This window comes from Tarenaya hassleriana, unplaced genomic scaffold (genome assembly GCF_000463585.1).
Source record: "Tarenaya hassleriana unplaced genomic scaffold, ASM46358v1 Cleome33, whole genome shotgun sequence".
In the NCBI taxonomy this organism is placed as follows: domain Eukaryota; kingdom Viridiplantae; phylum Streptophyta; class Magnoliopsida; order Brassicales; family Cleomaceae; genus Tarenaya; species Tarenaya hassleriana.
In genome coordinates, this window is record NW_010966459.1 from 1155361 (window position 1) to 1168612 (window position 13252).

Sequence of the window (13252 nt, forward strand, 5' to 3'; positions counted from 1 at the left end):
CCCCCCCCCCCCTCTTTTACTTCAGCCTTTTTTTTTACTGGTAAGGTTAAAAAATAAGGAGGCTCAGCATTTTACCAGTTATTTATTTCAACAGAACACTGTCGGAAAATTTCAGATAGAAGTGAAGAACAAAGCACATAGATAATGTGAACCATTACAAGCTCTTTTGTAGTATTAGCAGAGATTAAGACAGAGAAGAGAGAAAGGGTTCTTTATTTTTGTTTTGTGTTGGATTTCTCTCCCTCTGTGAAGTTTTCAGATTCAGAGCTGAGCGGAGCTTTTGGGGAGAGCACCTGCTTCAGTGAGGAGTGGCAGAAGCTTGCCTTGCTGGTGACTCTCCATGACTCCTGCAAATAAACCAAAACCCGAAAAAAGAGTCGAATGAATCATTCAGTTCGTTCTTTGGGCGTAGACTCGGATAGAACTGGTTTGTCTTACTGTCACATCCACCGATGTGTTCTCCCTTGATGAAAACGTTTGGAACTGTCCTCTGTCCCGTCCAGTCTAACAGTGCCGATTGGATTTCGCTCCCATCACCTTGTACAAAAAGAGAATCAGAAACCGACTTCTTTGTTCGTGCATTGTTTTAAACAGACGGGGAGTTTAAACATGAACATTAACAAGTCGAAACAATCCTTTAGAGTTCAGTTCTAAGCTCAAGAAACAAGCCATCGAGACAAAGCGAGAAAAGGGCTTTCATTCCTTACCCATCTCGTCGAGCTCGAGGAATTTGAAATCTGCTCCAAGCTGAGTGAGCAATTGCTTGACCCTCTGGCAATAACCACAGTATGTCTTACTGCAAAAGAACAAGATGCCATAACAGAGGAGATCAAGCATCTTACTTTAACACCCAACAATTCGACAAATTGTGAAAGGAATGATAACGCTACACAGAAATCCCGAGGAGGAGACAGATCGATGAACATATGAACTCACAGTCCCTAGCAGCATAATAAACTTGAATCCAGTTCAAAATTCCGTATTGACCTGTTCATCTTAGGGATTCGCATGATTTCAAAACTGATTCACACCAGCACTCGTCCAAAGAATCTGAAAAACCCCTATTCATTGTTCTGAGATGAGAATCGGATTCAAAGTTCCGTTATGTCAACGCGAATTTGGAACACCTAATACGCAACCAAATTCATGGCAGTAATTGCCACAGCCCCTCCATCAAATCACCTCTCTTTCAAGAACTTCAATCTGTTCAGCCATTGACACGATCCAACACTACTTCCAGAACAAAATAGCCACGGAATCTAACAAACCCAGATGGAAAAATTCGAGCTTTTAAATAAGACAAGGAAAACTGATGAAAAAGGCGGAAGATTCCAGAGACAGAACCTGAAGACAACAACTGGGTGAGAGGCAACAATCTCTTTAGCCTTGTTCATCGCCATCTCCATCTCTTCCTTCGTCTTCTTGTTCGCACTGATCATAGACCCCATTATTATCTTCGTATATATGAACCAGTCTAGGGTTCTGCAGAAGCCGTCAGGACAGATTCAACAGGTGTCTTGCCGCTCGATTTTCGTGTCTGGGTCGCTGGCAAACAGGGAATCGAATTTCCAAGATGTTCAATTTTGACAACCCTCCGTTTCGATTTTTTTTTTTTAAAGATTTTCAAATTTGGCAGGCCAGGAGACTGATGTTACGATTCATATTCTATTTTATTCCCGTCTAGAATAATTTGTGAGGAACAAAAACTTTTATTATTCTATTATTACTATTATTAAATGATAATGCATTTTGTCAACAATTTTTTTTTTCGTTATCGTATACAAACTGGATGCCATATTATTGTGATTTCCTAGTAACAAAACATTACAAGGATTAGGTCACTCACTTGTATATACGCATTGCCTTATAAATACAAATATTTGGGTAAGGTTTTGAGATATTTTCTGTTACAGATTGTTCTTTTCTTTGTTTATTTACAATATATAAATTCAAATCCTTTTGATTCACGATAAATAGTAGAATCGTTCGAGTAACAAAAAAAAAAACTTGATGGGTAGCAAATTATTAAAAATTAATATTTTGAGGAAGTCTTGCAATGGATTTGATTGGGAAGTAGATTGTTACAATTTCTTGTAAACAAGAAAGAACAGTGAATCGAAGTGGAAAGGGACGAACTTTGTTGTCGAAAGGGTTACAGAACATGAGACAAAAAATCTGGAACAAGCGAAACCTGCAGGAAGGTCCGTGTACGATGGAGATTTGTTCTAAGAATCTGAAGATTTGAGAAACCTCCTCCTAATCCAGTTTACCCAATCCCCTCAATTTCTCCGAACCCTTTAAAAATTCCATCTTCCCCTTCCCACTCTGCTTCGCTTTCTCGGGAGAAAAGTAGAAAAAAGATCTCTCCTTTGCCTGTTTATTCATGGAATTTCCTCACTTTTTCGTTGAATAGATAAAACCCATGTCGCTCGTCTAGGGTTTAAGCGTCAATTGTGTGCTGCTTCCGCCACCGGCCATGGCTGCTAACCTTGTTTCGTCCTCGCTTTCTTCTGTCATTACCTACTTCAACTCACCTTCTCGACGAGGGAATTCCTTTCTGCAGGTACGTATCTTCCTTGGTTTCTGAAATTTTTCTTCAATGTTGTTTAGCTGTTCGCGAGATTTACCATGTTCTTTCTTTAGCCAAATTCGAAAATCATCATTGCCTACAGATACTGCTTGAGATTATTCATTGGCTTTACTTACGGAATTTGAAGCCGAGATACTGAGACTACAAGTGTCGATGAGCTTTGCTTTGGGTTAGATTCTGTAAATAATGGAAAGGTCGAGACATTGAGACTACGAATGTAGATGAGCTTTGGTACTAAGGGGAGAATTTTGAGAGTTTGGGAGAGTTTTGTTTCTCTCTGTTTGTATCTTTTCATTTCTTCCAAGGACACAAACTGGATTGGCCCAACATGTCTCTACCAGATAGGATCTTTGGTTGTCAATCATGTTGTGGCAGACATTGAAGCAGTTCTTTCCCCGTTTTATATGTTCCTGCAATCTTGGAACTGTTTTTTTAAGTCTTTGCTTATGTTTTGAAGCACTTTCACTTGACTGGAACTAGAGAGAATGTCGGCATCCTAAGTAGTAGCTAACTGGTACCATGCAAACTCTTTTCTTGTTATCTTTCTGAGGCTAACTGGTTGTAAAATGATATCACAGAGTTTGTTCCATTTGTAGAATACAGATCTTTTCTTTGAGACGTTCTCTGTTTATCGGATGTCTTATTGTTTTGCTAAATACTTCATTTGTAAATATTTTTTCTGATTTAACGATTACTGAATTCCAGTTCCCTTTATCAAGGCAGCCAACTGATGTTCACCGTTACCGATATCTGCACCGTGAAAATGATAAAGGTGCCTTTTATTTCTTCATGTATCTGTTTTGTCTTTTCTTTCCATCCTTAAAATGTGAGTTTTGTAGAGCGGAATTTGCAATGGTAATTCAGCTTTCTTTGTTATGAGCAGTTAAATTTCTACACATGCCCCTTGGAGACCAGAAATCAAGGGAAGAGTTTCGAAAGGCACCATTTTTGCCTCGTGCTACTTCAGAAGAACAGTTTCAACACATTGAACATACACTCGTTGATAAAGAGACAGTAAGTCATCAAATTGATTCAGAAGCTCAAGATGGTACTTCATCGTCTGTCCATTTCAAGCGGTATAATGGAAAACCTGGTTTCGTTTCATTTTACAACCCTCTGTCCAAAGCAGAGGATGTTGTTGTGGCTTCTGAAGTGCAAAGCAAACGTGGACGCGTGCTTTGGTTCATTGGACCTGCTGTCTTGGTCGCCTCTTTTATTTTTCCTCCAATTTATTTACGAAGAATAATCTCAGCCGTGTTTGAAGACTCGTTGCTGACAGGTTGCTGCTGCAATTCCCTTTTGATTACTTCTCAAGATCTTGATTCTTGTCCAAATGTAGTGTAATGAAGCTGCTTAACTGAAAGAGGAAATTTTTGAAAACAAGAAAAGAAAAATTGTTCAAGATCTAGCATGATGTGAAATGAAAAATATGGATTGTGGAACTTTTTTGAATTTGGCAGCAAGCCCTTCAGTCTAAACCTGTTGTTTTCTATGGATCGAGGTATTGGAATTTGCTTCTTGTTTTGTTTTGGTCATTGATCTTTCTCGCTGTGCCTGCAGATTTCCTAATATTGTTCTTCACCGAGGCTCTTTTCTACTGTGGAGTGGCTGCTTTTCTTCTGATGATCGATTGTTTGAGAAGGTCACCCAGGAAAAATTCTGATGCGAATGATTACCGAACTGGGCCTTCTCAATTAGGGCAAAGGATTTCGTCTGTTGCTACATTAGTGCTTAGTCTTGTGATTTCAATGGTGACAATGGGCTTTGTCTGGCCATGGACTGGTCCTGCAGCATCAGCTACTCTTGCTCCTTACCTCGTTGGTATTGTTGTTCAATTTGCATTTGAACAGCTTGCTAGGTATCGGAATTCACCATCGTGGCCTGCCATTCCCATCATCTTTCAGGTGAGGTGCCCATTCTTGATTCTTGAAGAAAGTCCCAGCATTTCATTTCTGTGGCATAGCTGCTTAACAGTCAAACAAATCTTTAAATGGTTGAAACTGAATCACTCGGCAAAGAGCTGACTTTTTTCACTTACGCTGCTAGCAAATCATATGATCATACTTTTTTTTTGGTTGGCTAGTACGATACTTGAGAAGATCATGCTTAGATGTTTTGATTTGGATATCGGGCTTATACACACGCATGCCAGTGTATACAATGGATGAATCGTTCCCTTGTGAATGGAACAGGTATACAGACTGCATCAGCTGAACAGGGCGGCACAGCTGGTGACAGCATTGTCGTTCACGGTGAAAGGAGCGGAGGCAACAGCACACAATCTGGCGATAAAGAAGTCGTTGGGTACCCTTTTGAATGTGCTGCAGGTTCTTGGGGTCATATGCATTTGGTCTATATCAAGCTTCCTCGTATGGTTTCCCCCCTCCACAAACCAACCCGAATCTTGATGAGACCATTCCTTGTTTCTCTCTGTCTTTAGCATAAAAACATCTACTTGATTTCCTATGGTTCAACTGCTCCATTCTGGTCTCTGGTTTTCGGGGTAAAGTCCGGACCTTGTTATCACTTGGATTCGAATGCAAAAAAGGGTTTATTTTTTTTTTGGCCGGTAGGAATCTAGACAGTATCTGTTTCCTTGTAGGAGTTACTTTTGTTTATCTGTTTCTTGTACTTCTTGTCCTCGTTCTAACAGCTGTTTGACCAAGTTTTTCCAGTGTTGGAACTAAACTTCCAAGAGTTTTGGTAAAAAAATCAAAAAAAAAATTTGGGTTAAAACTCCCATATATATATGAACTCTTTTTTATCTGAAGTGCTGAATTTTGGTTTTTGAGTTACTGATGAATATATGGCTTTTAATGTAATTACAATAATGTCTTCTGAGTATTCCATTTTAAGGTACAAATAACCTCTTCTTTCTGTACAACCATGTAGGCATAGATTTCTTCTTCCGGTTATTAAAAACCGAACCGAATCATGGTACTTATTAACCGAATGAAATCGGTTAATCAGTCCAGCATCATGAAATGCTTACATAAACATTGTCTTTTGACTAATGGTACGGACTTTTTGTTTAACTGATATCTTTCTTTTGTATTGTAATTACATTTAGCCTTGTATTATTCAGTTATAATCTTTAATAAATATAACCACAATCCGGTTTGCCCACCCCTAACCATTGTCACGAATAAATTGGAGAATAATTTTTTTGATAACCCGATAATTCACAAAACATTCGTCCCAACTGTATCTATCAAAATCAGAGAAATCCAAGTGAATATACTTCCTCATGTTTGTCCCAATCCGGTTTGCCTATCCCTAATCATTGTAAAAATATGTTTTGCATATTATTTTACTCTTAAATAAATTATTGGAGAATAATTGAATGAAGAGCCATTTGTATGCCAATAAAATACAAAAGGACCGAACTTAGTATGACAAAAACTAAGTCCGACCACCTATGTATACATATATCCGACTTGTAATACGGAAGGCACTTAAAAGAATTATCAATCTGCGCAAAAGATGGCCGCTCTGCCCACGTAAAAACGACGCATGCGGATGGAAGTTTTGCACCTCTTAACATATACATACACATATACATAGGGGTATAATTACGACACCAAGGCCAAATCTATGTTTTAATTAACTTCTGCTATGCTATATATATATATATATATATATAATATGAGAATATACCCAAAACTCTCACAAAAAAAAAGAGGGTCATCAACACACAAAAAAAAAAAAAACAGCCCGGACAAAGGATTGGTTACCATGGACCAACATTCAAATTCTTGACCAGAAACTTTCTCAAGCATCACGTCCAAAAGATCCATAACCAAACCCAATCATGTAAATCCTATGTTACACATATACATATACAGGCATATATATAGATATATATACACCTATATATGCGTGTGTGTGTATAAAGAGAGATTCAACGTGTGGATCGAATCCTGCATCTTAGAAACCTTTAAAAGCAAAAGCAGAGAATAGAAAAGGGGGCAGCAAATAATTCAACGTAAAGATATGAGGAAGAAAGGGGAAGCGTAAGTATGTATATATAGAGAGAGAAGGTAACGGAGGTGTCTCCTTTCTAGGGCAACCATGAAGGTGCAAGTTCGGGCAACGGGCAGTTGACCTCTTCTGAGGTAATTTGGTCTTCGGGCAGCTGCCCGATACACAATTTGCCAACTTGCCTAAACTGTTTGCAGACCCACGTGATCCGCTCCCACCGTGATTAAAAAAAAATCTTTATTAGCATTAAGGTCTCTGGTATTAACATTTACTAATATCGAGTTTTAACTTTTTTATTTTTAACTTTCCTTTTATAATTTGGGTTGTAACGGTTTTCCATTTTTTATTTTATAAATTATCATATATATACCATTTCAGTTTTTTTATTTGATATATATTTTCCATTTGTTTTTTTCAATAAGAATATGTTGTATATTACAGGTGTATTTATATGACATTCATTTTGGACCATTTAAAAATCACAAGTAATGATATATATGTGTATATATATATATATATATATATTTAGGTTCGCTTGGGGAATATAAAACGAATCGAATTGAATGGGATGATATTAACCTTATTGGAAAATGAAATATAAAACTAATTGTATTTGATTTTGTTAGAAAGTGAATTTTAATTTTAAGTCAAAACTAATGTATGAAAATAATAAAACCTTTTACAAACAAAAAATTGTATCCTTTACCAAAAAAATGTATCATTAAAAATTAAATCTTAATAAAAATATAATAAAACCGAATTCAATATAAATTTAAGGAAAATAATTTTTTTATAAAATAGAAAACTTTAACCTAAATTATGCTGAACCAGGTCAAACGATCCCAACATATCGGTAATTATTATATTACTCGATATCTCATTTTAAGTTACATTTTACCGAATAGGTAAAAAGCCAGGGTAGTTTTTAATTTCCAATACCACCACCACGTCCACATCTAAACAAGACGGCGTCGTCTTGGTTCTCCCGTTATCGCCACCAACAGTTTCTTTGTTGGTATAAAAGCCCTCCTAAAACTTTTCACCTGATTTCTCTCCTCCTCTATCCATCCATCTCCCTCTTTCCCCTGAAGAAACTCCATTTTTGCCCCTCGAAGCTTCGAATTTGAAGCTTCAGCAGAGGGATTGTCCGTTTCCTGCTTCAGCATCTGCAAATTTCGTTATTCCCATATTTGCACGGACGAACAAATTCGAAGACAACCCCTAGCTCATGATTGAGGTCGGTGCTTATGTTCTTCTTCCTTTCTCGAATTCGGGGGTAAAGTTGTGTGATTTCAACCCCTTTTCAGCGAATTTGGCTCGTTTCTTCTGGTGGGTTTGTTTGATTTTAGTGAGAAATAGTGGGAAGTTTTTCGGGTGTGAATTTGTTATCCCCGTGGACGCAAGATTTCTGATGGCGTTGGTAGGGAAGGCGTTTGAATGACTAGAAAATCCTGAAATGAACTTTCTTTGGACATGAATTTCGTGCCGAGGTCCTGTGATTTCTGAATTTGCTTCTCTCCGTAGGGATTTGCGTTTCACGTGAGATAAAACCTTTCCTAGCCCTGTGTAATGTGGATTACGGATTCCATAATCGCTTAATCCTTTGATTAATTGATGGATTTGGTGAATGTTTATACCAACTTCTTCGAACATGTAAAGCGAATAGCATTGTGAATGTTTGCCAGATTAGGTCCTTTGAGTAGATGATTTGGTGCTCAGCTGGGGAAAATGGTGTTGGTAACCCATAAATTGCAGGTAACTTCACTGAAATCTTAAAACTCTTAGGCCTTGCTTATGTTTTAGCATCTGACGGTGCTTCTGTCTTGTGTCAGATTCTTCTCTTACTGATTTGAACCTATGATCAATTAAGGTTCCTACACATGTATGTAGTGTTGGTTGAAGTGTGAATCCTAAAACATAAGAATCATGGACATTTCTGTGTTATTCCATTAGTTTCTCTGTACCTGTAACTATAGAGAAACAAAAGTTGTTCACTTCACTGTCGTGTTTTTGAATTATCTTGTTATTATCATTTAGGGTTCACATATCCTGTTTCCTCGGAGTTCACCAACATGGAGCAAAGGCTTGATTCCAAAGCGACCTATTACAAAGGTGCATCTCGTCGGGAGTAAAGAGAAACACTTACGATTGAAACAGACGTGTGGTGTAAGGTGAGAATTATATGCTTGACAAGCACATGCATTTGTTTACGTTTGGATACAAGATGTATGGATCGGTTCTACATTCAGGTCTTCCCCATTACTCTTGCAAGTAGAATGGAAATATGTTCTTCCAACATTTATTTCAGATATCTTGTGGAGTGATTTACTCATGGATTGGTATCCAAATGTTTGCATATTATCCTCTTTTAGAAATAAATGGCAATCGTTACATGGGTTATGTTGGTGCAAGTGTGTGATTGAGATTGAGATATGGCTTAATATATGAGTTGTGAGTGTGAGGTAGCCCTAGATAACCTTTTTGCAGTGGCATGCCAACCTTCCCATCTAATTTTATGAGCACTAAGAATATGCATTCCATTGTATATTGATTATTTGCATAATGTACTTCTGTTTTGTCACTTACTACATATATAATGGTTAATAGCCTTTTTTCCTCATGTTTTTCCATTAATGCAATCATTTGTATACATTGTTTTTGTTCTTGTCCATTCCTTGAATTTGAATTTGGGTATTGCCTTGTTAGATTGAAGGCAAAACCCTTTAGAGTTGCATCTTTCAAAGGTGGCATCTGCAATGGCGATGCCGGAGGAAGTGAGAGTGGAACAAAAGTTTCCAATAACTCGGTTAAAGTATCTTACCGTCCAGATGATGATGAAAACAGAACACTTTCATATGCCTCTCAAACAGAGGATTCCATTACAGGACAAGCATCTATTCAGAAGCTTTTCAAGAAGTGGTTAATGATACTGCACACTCAATCACCTGCTGGAGAAACTGATGGAGTTTTGGAGGAACAACTACCTCAAACGACAAAGTCAGCTACTCAAACTGAAACAGAGATCCGGAAGATGGAAAGCGTCCAGAGTGCAAAAACAGTCTGGTCCCGGTTATGGAGTCTAGATGCAACGATCAAGATTCCCTTGCTCTTAGTGTAAGTGTCGGTGTTAAGTCATCTTTTCTTTTGTTGACTAGGTGATATAGAGGAGAAACTATGCACACCCTTTCACTGATTAGATCCTTGCAGATATGCCAAAGCATTTGTATATGAACCTAATATAGAGAAAGTAAACTATGCATCAATGAATGAAACATCATGTGCTTCAATGCATGGGATGTGTTGGTCTCACCAGATTGCCAATGGTACACTCCTTTCTCTCGAGTTGTTGAATCCGACATTTGTACTGATAACTTTTTTCCTTGTCCATTTGCAGTGTCCCAGGTTTCGTAGCTGTCAACTCAATTTATGGAGCAGAAGTATCGAAGGAGTTGATGCCATTGTGGGTGGTTGGGCCTCTGGTTGTCGCTCTTTATGTCAAAATGTTCCAAGGGATATGTGCTTTATACGCCTTCTGCTTCAAGCAAACCATCAACATCATTAGAAATTTACCAGCTTATGCCATTCTTGCCTACAATTACATCATCCGAGGCAAACTCAAAGAAGACGCCCTAGGCTTTGTGTTGCGGCCCGTGGTGGCCATCAAGAACATGGATTACAAAGAGGTTGCAAGAACCAGACTCAAGTTGCTACAAAAGTGGGTTATTGAGAAATACCTGGATTTCGTGGAATCAATATGGCCTTATTACTGCAGAACTATCCGGTTCTTGAAGAGGGCTAATCTGATATAATGATCCAATGTCCTGAGCCTGGAACCTAGTTTTCTGGATTCTTGGATCCAGTCAACGGGAAATTTAGACCAGGAAATTGCAAAGGCCCAACCTTTTTTGTGTTCTTCATGTTGGGTTTGCCCTGTAATTGTAATCTTTTTTTTTTGTTGGTAACACATTTTGATTCTTGACTCTAGGAGGCTTTGCTGTTCTGTTGGTCCCTGTCACGTTTCTTGAGTTTGTTTTCTAGACTCAGGCTTCTTTCTGTTGATGTTCAACCTTGGCATGATCCATGAGAGCCCCTTACCCTTAGTGTAAAGACTCAAACCTGGTAATAGTAATATCTTACCCTTAAAGATTTCAGAATATCAGGGAAACCAAACCTGTGAATACCAGAATCAGATTACAGTATCTAGTTCTAGATCTTGTAATGATGATATAATTAAAAAAAACATAACCCATCAGTTCTTGAAACTTGTCGGCAAGGTTTCATCAGTGAAGTACTCCTTTCTCACAGTCTCGGATGAGCAGAACTTCACCTTCAAAAAAAAGGGCCAAAGCTTGGTATTTGAAACTGGTCTACCATGAGATGAAATCATTTCAACGAAAAGATGATTAAGCATAACCACCAAGTGAATGCATCGTTCTGACAAGAGAAAAAAACTATCCGAATGAACTCAAATGAACTGCGGCAGAGACTTACGAGAGAGGCGTATCTTTTCACCAATGGCTTGACGAACTGCCAGATTGGCTTGAACACAAACGGAGCATCCACAAACAGGACTTCATCCAACCGGCTCGGATAGTAACAGTAAAACACATCAAACTGCGAAAAGGATATCAGGAGGAAACACTGTAAGATCTTCGAACTGGTCGTTGTCAATAAGTTCCAAACCGTAAGCATGTAGGAAAATAACAAATACCAAAAAAGTCAAGAACTTGATATCTGCATTCTCGGCACCATATCCACGAAGATCAAACAGACCAAGTATTTTGTCTTGCCCGGCTGGTAGCTTGCTTAAAGCTTTTTCAAGCAAGAATACACACAGCTTTTCGTCCTCGATACGATCAAGTAGCTGCAACACCAAATGTCCAAATTCTCAGACATCTATGACTGGAGAAGAGACCGCAGCAAAGTATGAGTAAAGAAAGGAACATGAACTTTCCCCGGGAATGTGCTTCGCGGCAACTACAGTAAGTACTGGTCGGCCCCTCGTGTCTAGAGAATCATGCACGTAAGCTTTCCCTGTCTCGGCAGCGATCTTGACAGAATCTTCAGACAGTTCAGACACCTTGAACTCTTGGCGCCATCTCTGAAGCTCTCTGGTAAGGATCACAGGGGCGTGGTAACCAGCAGAACAAGTTTGTGTAATGGAATTAGGAGGATAAACGGTGGATAGGATACAATAGCTTTAGAGAGTTTTCCAATGGCTTCCTCGACTGAGAATCTACGGTCCTTCAAAAACCAGAGGATCATTTCCTCATCATCTCTTCCATTCATGCCAAGAGGGAGAATACTATAATCTCTTGCAAGCCTTTTTTTGACTTCAAACACTAGCTGCACGACGAGTAGAAACCAAGCATACCATCAAAAGCAGAAAGTTCGTAGATTCTACACCTCATATTTCGATTCATAACAATAGCATAACGACGTTCATCCGTTTCCATGATTCACCTGTAGCAACCAAGAAAAAAAAAAGGAAAAACGAGGAAGAACCTTGCGCTGGTCAGAATCGGACAAACAACTCCGGACGGAGAACCTGCAGCTACGAGGTTGATTTCGCGACAAATTCGTCGAGTTCCTGAAATTGACAGCGACGAGGGTGGATCCGATACGAATCGACATTGCCGGAAAAAAATTCGAAGCTCGGGAACAAAATCGAGATTATAGAGACGTCGAGGTCCCAAAATCCCGAGTTTGGCTCCAAATTCCGATTGCGAGATAAACTCGAGGAGTCGCAATTGAAAGTCAGCTACTGAACTAGAGGCCGGTTAATGTCGGATTGAGTCCGGTCAGTACGGTTCGACTTTTAAATTTTTAGTTTAGTTCCGGTTTGCAACCCTTTTCAAATTGGATATTTCCTATCCCAACGGCCATTTACTAAGTTTATATTTGAAAACATTGTATTTAACCTGTTTTCTTACTTTTATGTATTTTATTACATTTTTATGAAAAAAAATGTGTACGTTTAATTTATATTTTACGAAATATATCTTATGCGAAAATGCATAACACATGCATACTCACACACACACACATATATATATATATATGTTAAATAATATATATTGACTATCGAAATGTAAGTTCATTAATCAATCAACATGAGAATTAAAAAAAGTCAAATATATAGCCCCAGACAAATCATATAATTTTTTATAATAAAATCACAATATTATTATTGTGAGAGACATATCTATCCTATTCAAATATCTAAGAAGCCCTTTATAATATAAATAAAACAAATATATTACAAAATATTACAATAAATTTAAAATTATAATATTTAAATATAATTTTATTATGAACAAATTTAAAAATATTAATATAAATAATAATTTAAAAATAGAATTGTGTCAAAATAACATAAATATATCGACTATTCCCTTAAATAAAATAAAACAGTTTTTCTAATTTCATTTGAACCTATCACCAAATTTACTTCAAAACCCTCCAAAATTATATTAAAAAATAATAAAAAATAGAAAAAAGAGATATTTTATTTATAAAGATTAGTTTTTAAAATAAATAAATAAATAAATATATATATATATATATTTATTTATAAGTAATAAGAAATGCGTATATTTTCTAGAAAAATAAGTTTAAAAGATTATATTATTATTTGATGTGATTTTATATTTAGATAAAAAGAATTTGGAATATAAATAA

General features: G+C 37.4%; 4 protein-coding genes across 8 annotated transcripts; 2 read left to right on the forward strand and 2 right to left on the reverse strand.

Annotated features, from left to right (window-relative positions):
* Positions 1-63: 63 nt before the first annotated feature.
* Positions 64-1643, reverse strand: LOC104821478 (glutaredoxin-C1-like). The gene is made up of 4 exons (XM_010552379.1): positions 1345-1643; positions 708-796; positions 439-537; positions 64-347 (listed from the first exon to the last, which is right to left on the reverse strand). Exons 1-4 carry the CDS (start codon positions 1446-1448, stop codon positions 262-264), a joined length of 378 nt encoding a protein of 125 aa, XP_010550681.1. The 5' UTR covers positions 1449-1643; the 3' UTR covers positions 64-261.
* A 444-nt stretch (positions 1644-2087) lies between these two features.
* LOC104821479 lies at positions 2088-5336 on the forward strand. Of its 2 annotated transcripts, none has more exons than XM_010552381.2 (5): positions 2088-2563; positions 3314-3362; positions 3474-3869; positions 4151-4494; positions 4783-5336. In XM_010552381.2, exons 1-5 carry the CDS (start codon positions 2477-2479, stop codon positions 4996-4998), a joined length of 1092 nt encoding a protein of 363 aa, XP_010550683.1. In that variant the 5' UTR covers positions 2088-2476; the 3' UTR covers positions 4999-5336. The 2 variants fall into 2 exon arrangements, with proteins under 2 accessions (XP_010550683.1, XP_010550682.1); XM_010552380.2 differs by having other exon boundaries at positions 2091-2563; positions 3296-3362.
* Positions 5337-7613: 2277 nt separating this feature from the next.
* LOC104821481 lies at positions 7614-10608 on the forward strand. Of its 3 annotated transcripts, none has more exons than XM_010552384.2 (5): positions 7614-7808; positions 8257-8326; positions 8609-8742; positions 9278-9685; positions 9966-10608. In XM_010552384.2, exons 2-5 carry the CDS (start codon positions 8300-8302, stop codon positions 10378-10380), a joined length of 984 nt encoding a protein of 327 aa, XP_010550686.1. In that variant the 5' UTR covers positions 7614-7808; positions 8257-8299; the 3' UTR covers positions 10381-10608. The 3 variants fall into 3 exon arrangements, with proteins under 3 accessions (XP_010550686.1, XP_010550687.1, XP_010550688.1); XM_010552385.2 differs by having other exon boundaries at positions 8262-8326; XM_010552386.2 differs by lacking the exon at positions 8257-8326.
* Positions 10491-12327, reverse strand: LOC104821480 (CRAL-TRIO domain-containing protein C3H8.02). 2 transcript variants are annotated; one of them, XM_010552383.2, is made up of 7 exons: positions 12077-12327; positions 11765-11917; positions 11526-11672; positions 11283-11435; positions 11063-11185; positions 10818-10898; positions 10491-10687 (listed from the first exon to the last, which is right to left on the reverse strand). In XM_010552383.2, exons 1-6 carry the CDS (start codon positions 12203-12205, stop codon positions 10821-10823), a joined length of 783 nt encoding a protein of 260 aa, XP_010550685.1. In that variant the 5' UTR covers positions 12206-12327; the 3' UTR covers positions 10491-10687; positions 10818-10820. The 2 variants fall into 2 exon arrangements, with proteins under 2 accessions (XP_010550685.1, XP_010550684.1); XM_010552382.1 differs by lacking the exon at positions 10491-10687 and having other exon boundaries at positions 10692-10898.
* Positions 12328-13252: the final 925 nt, after the last annotated feature.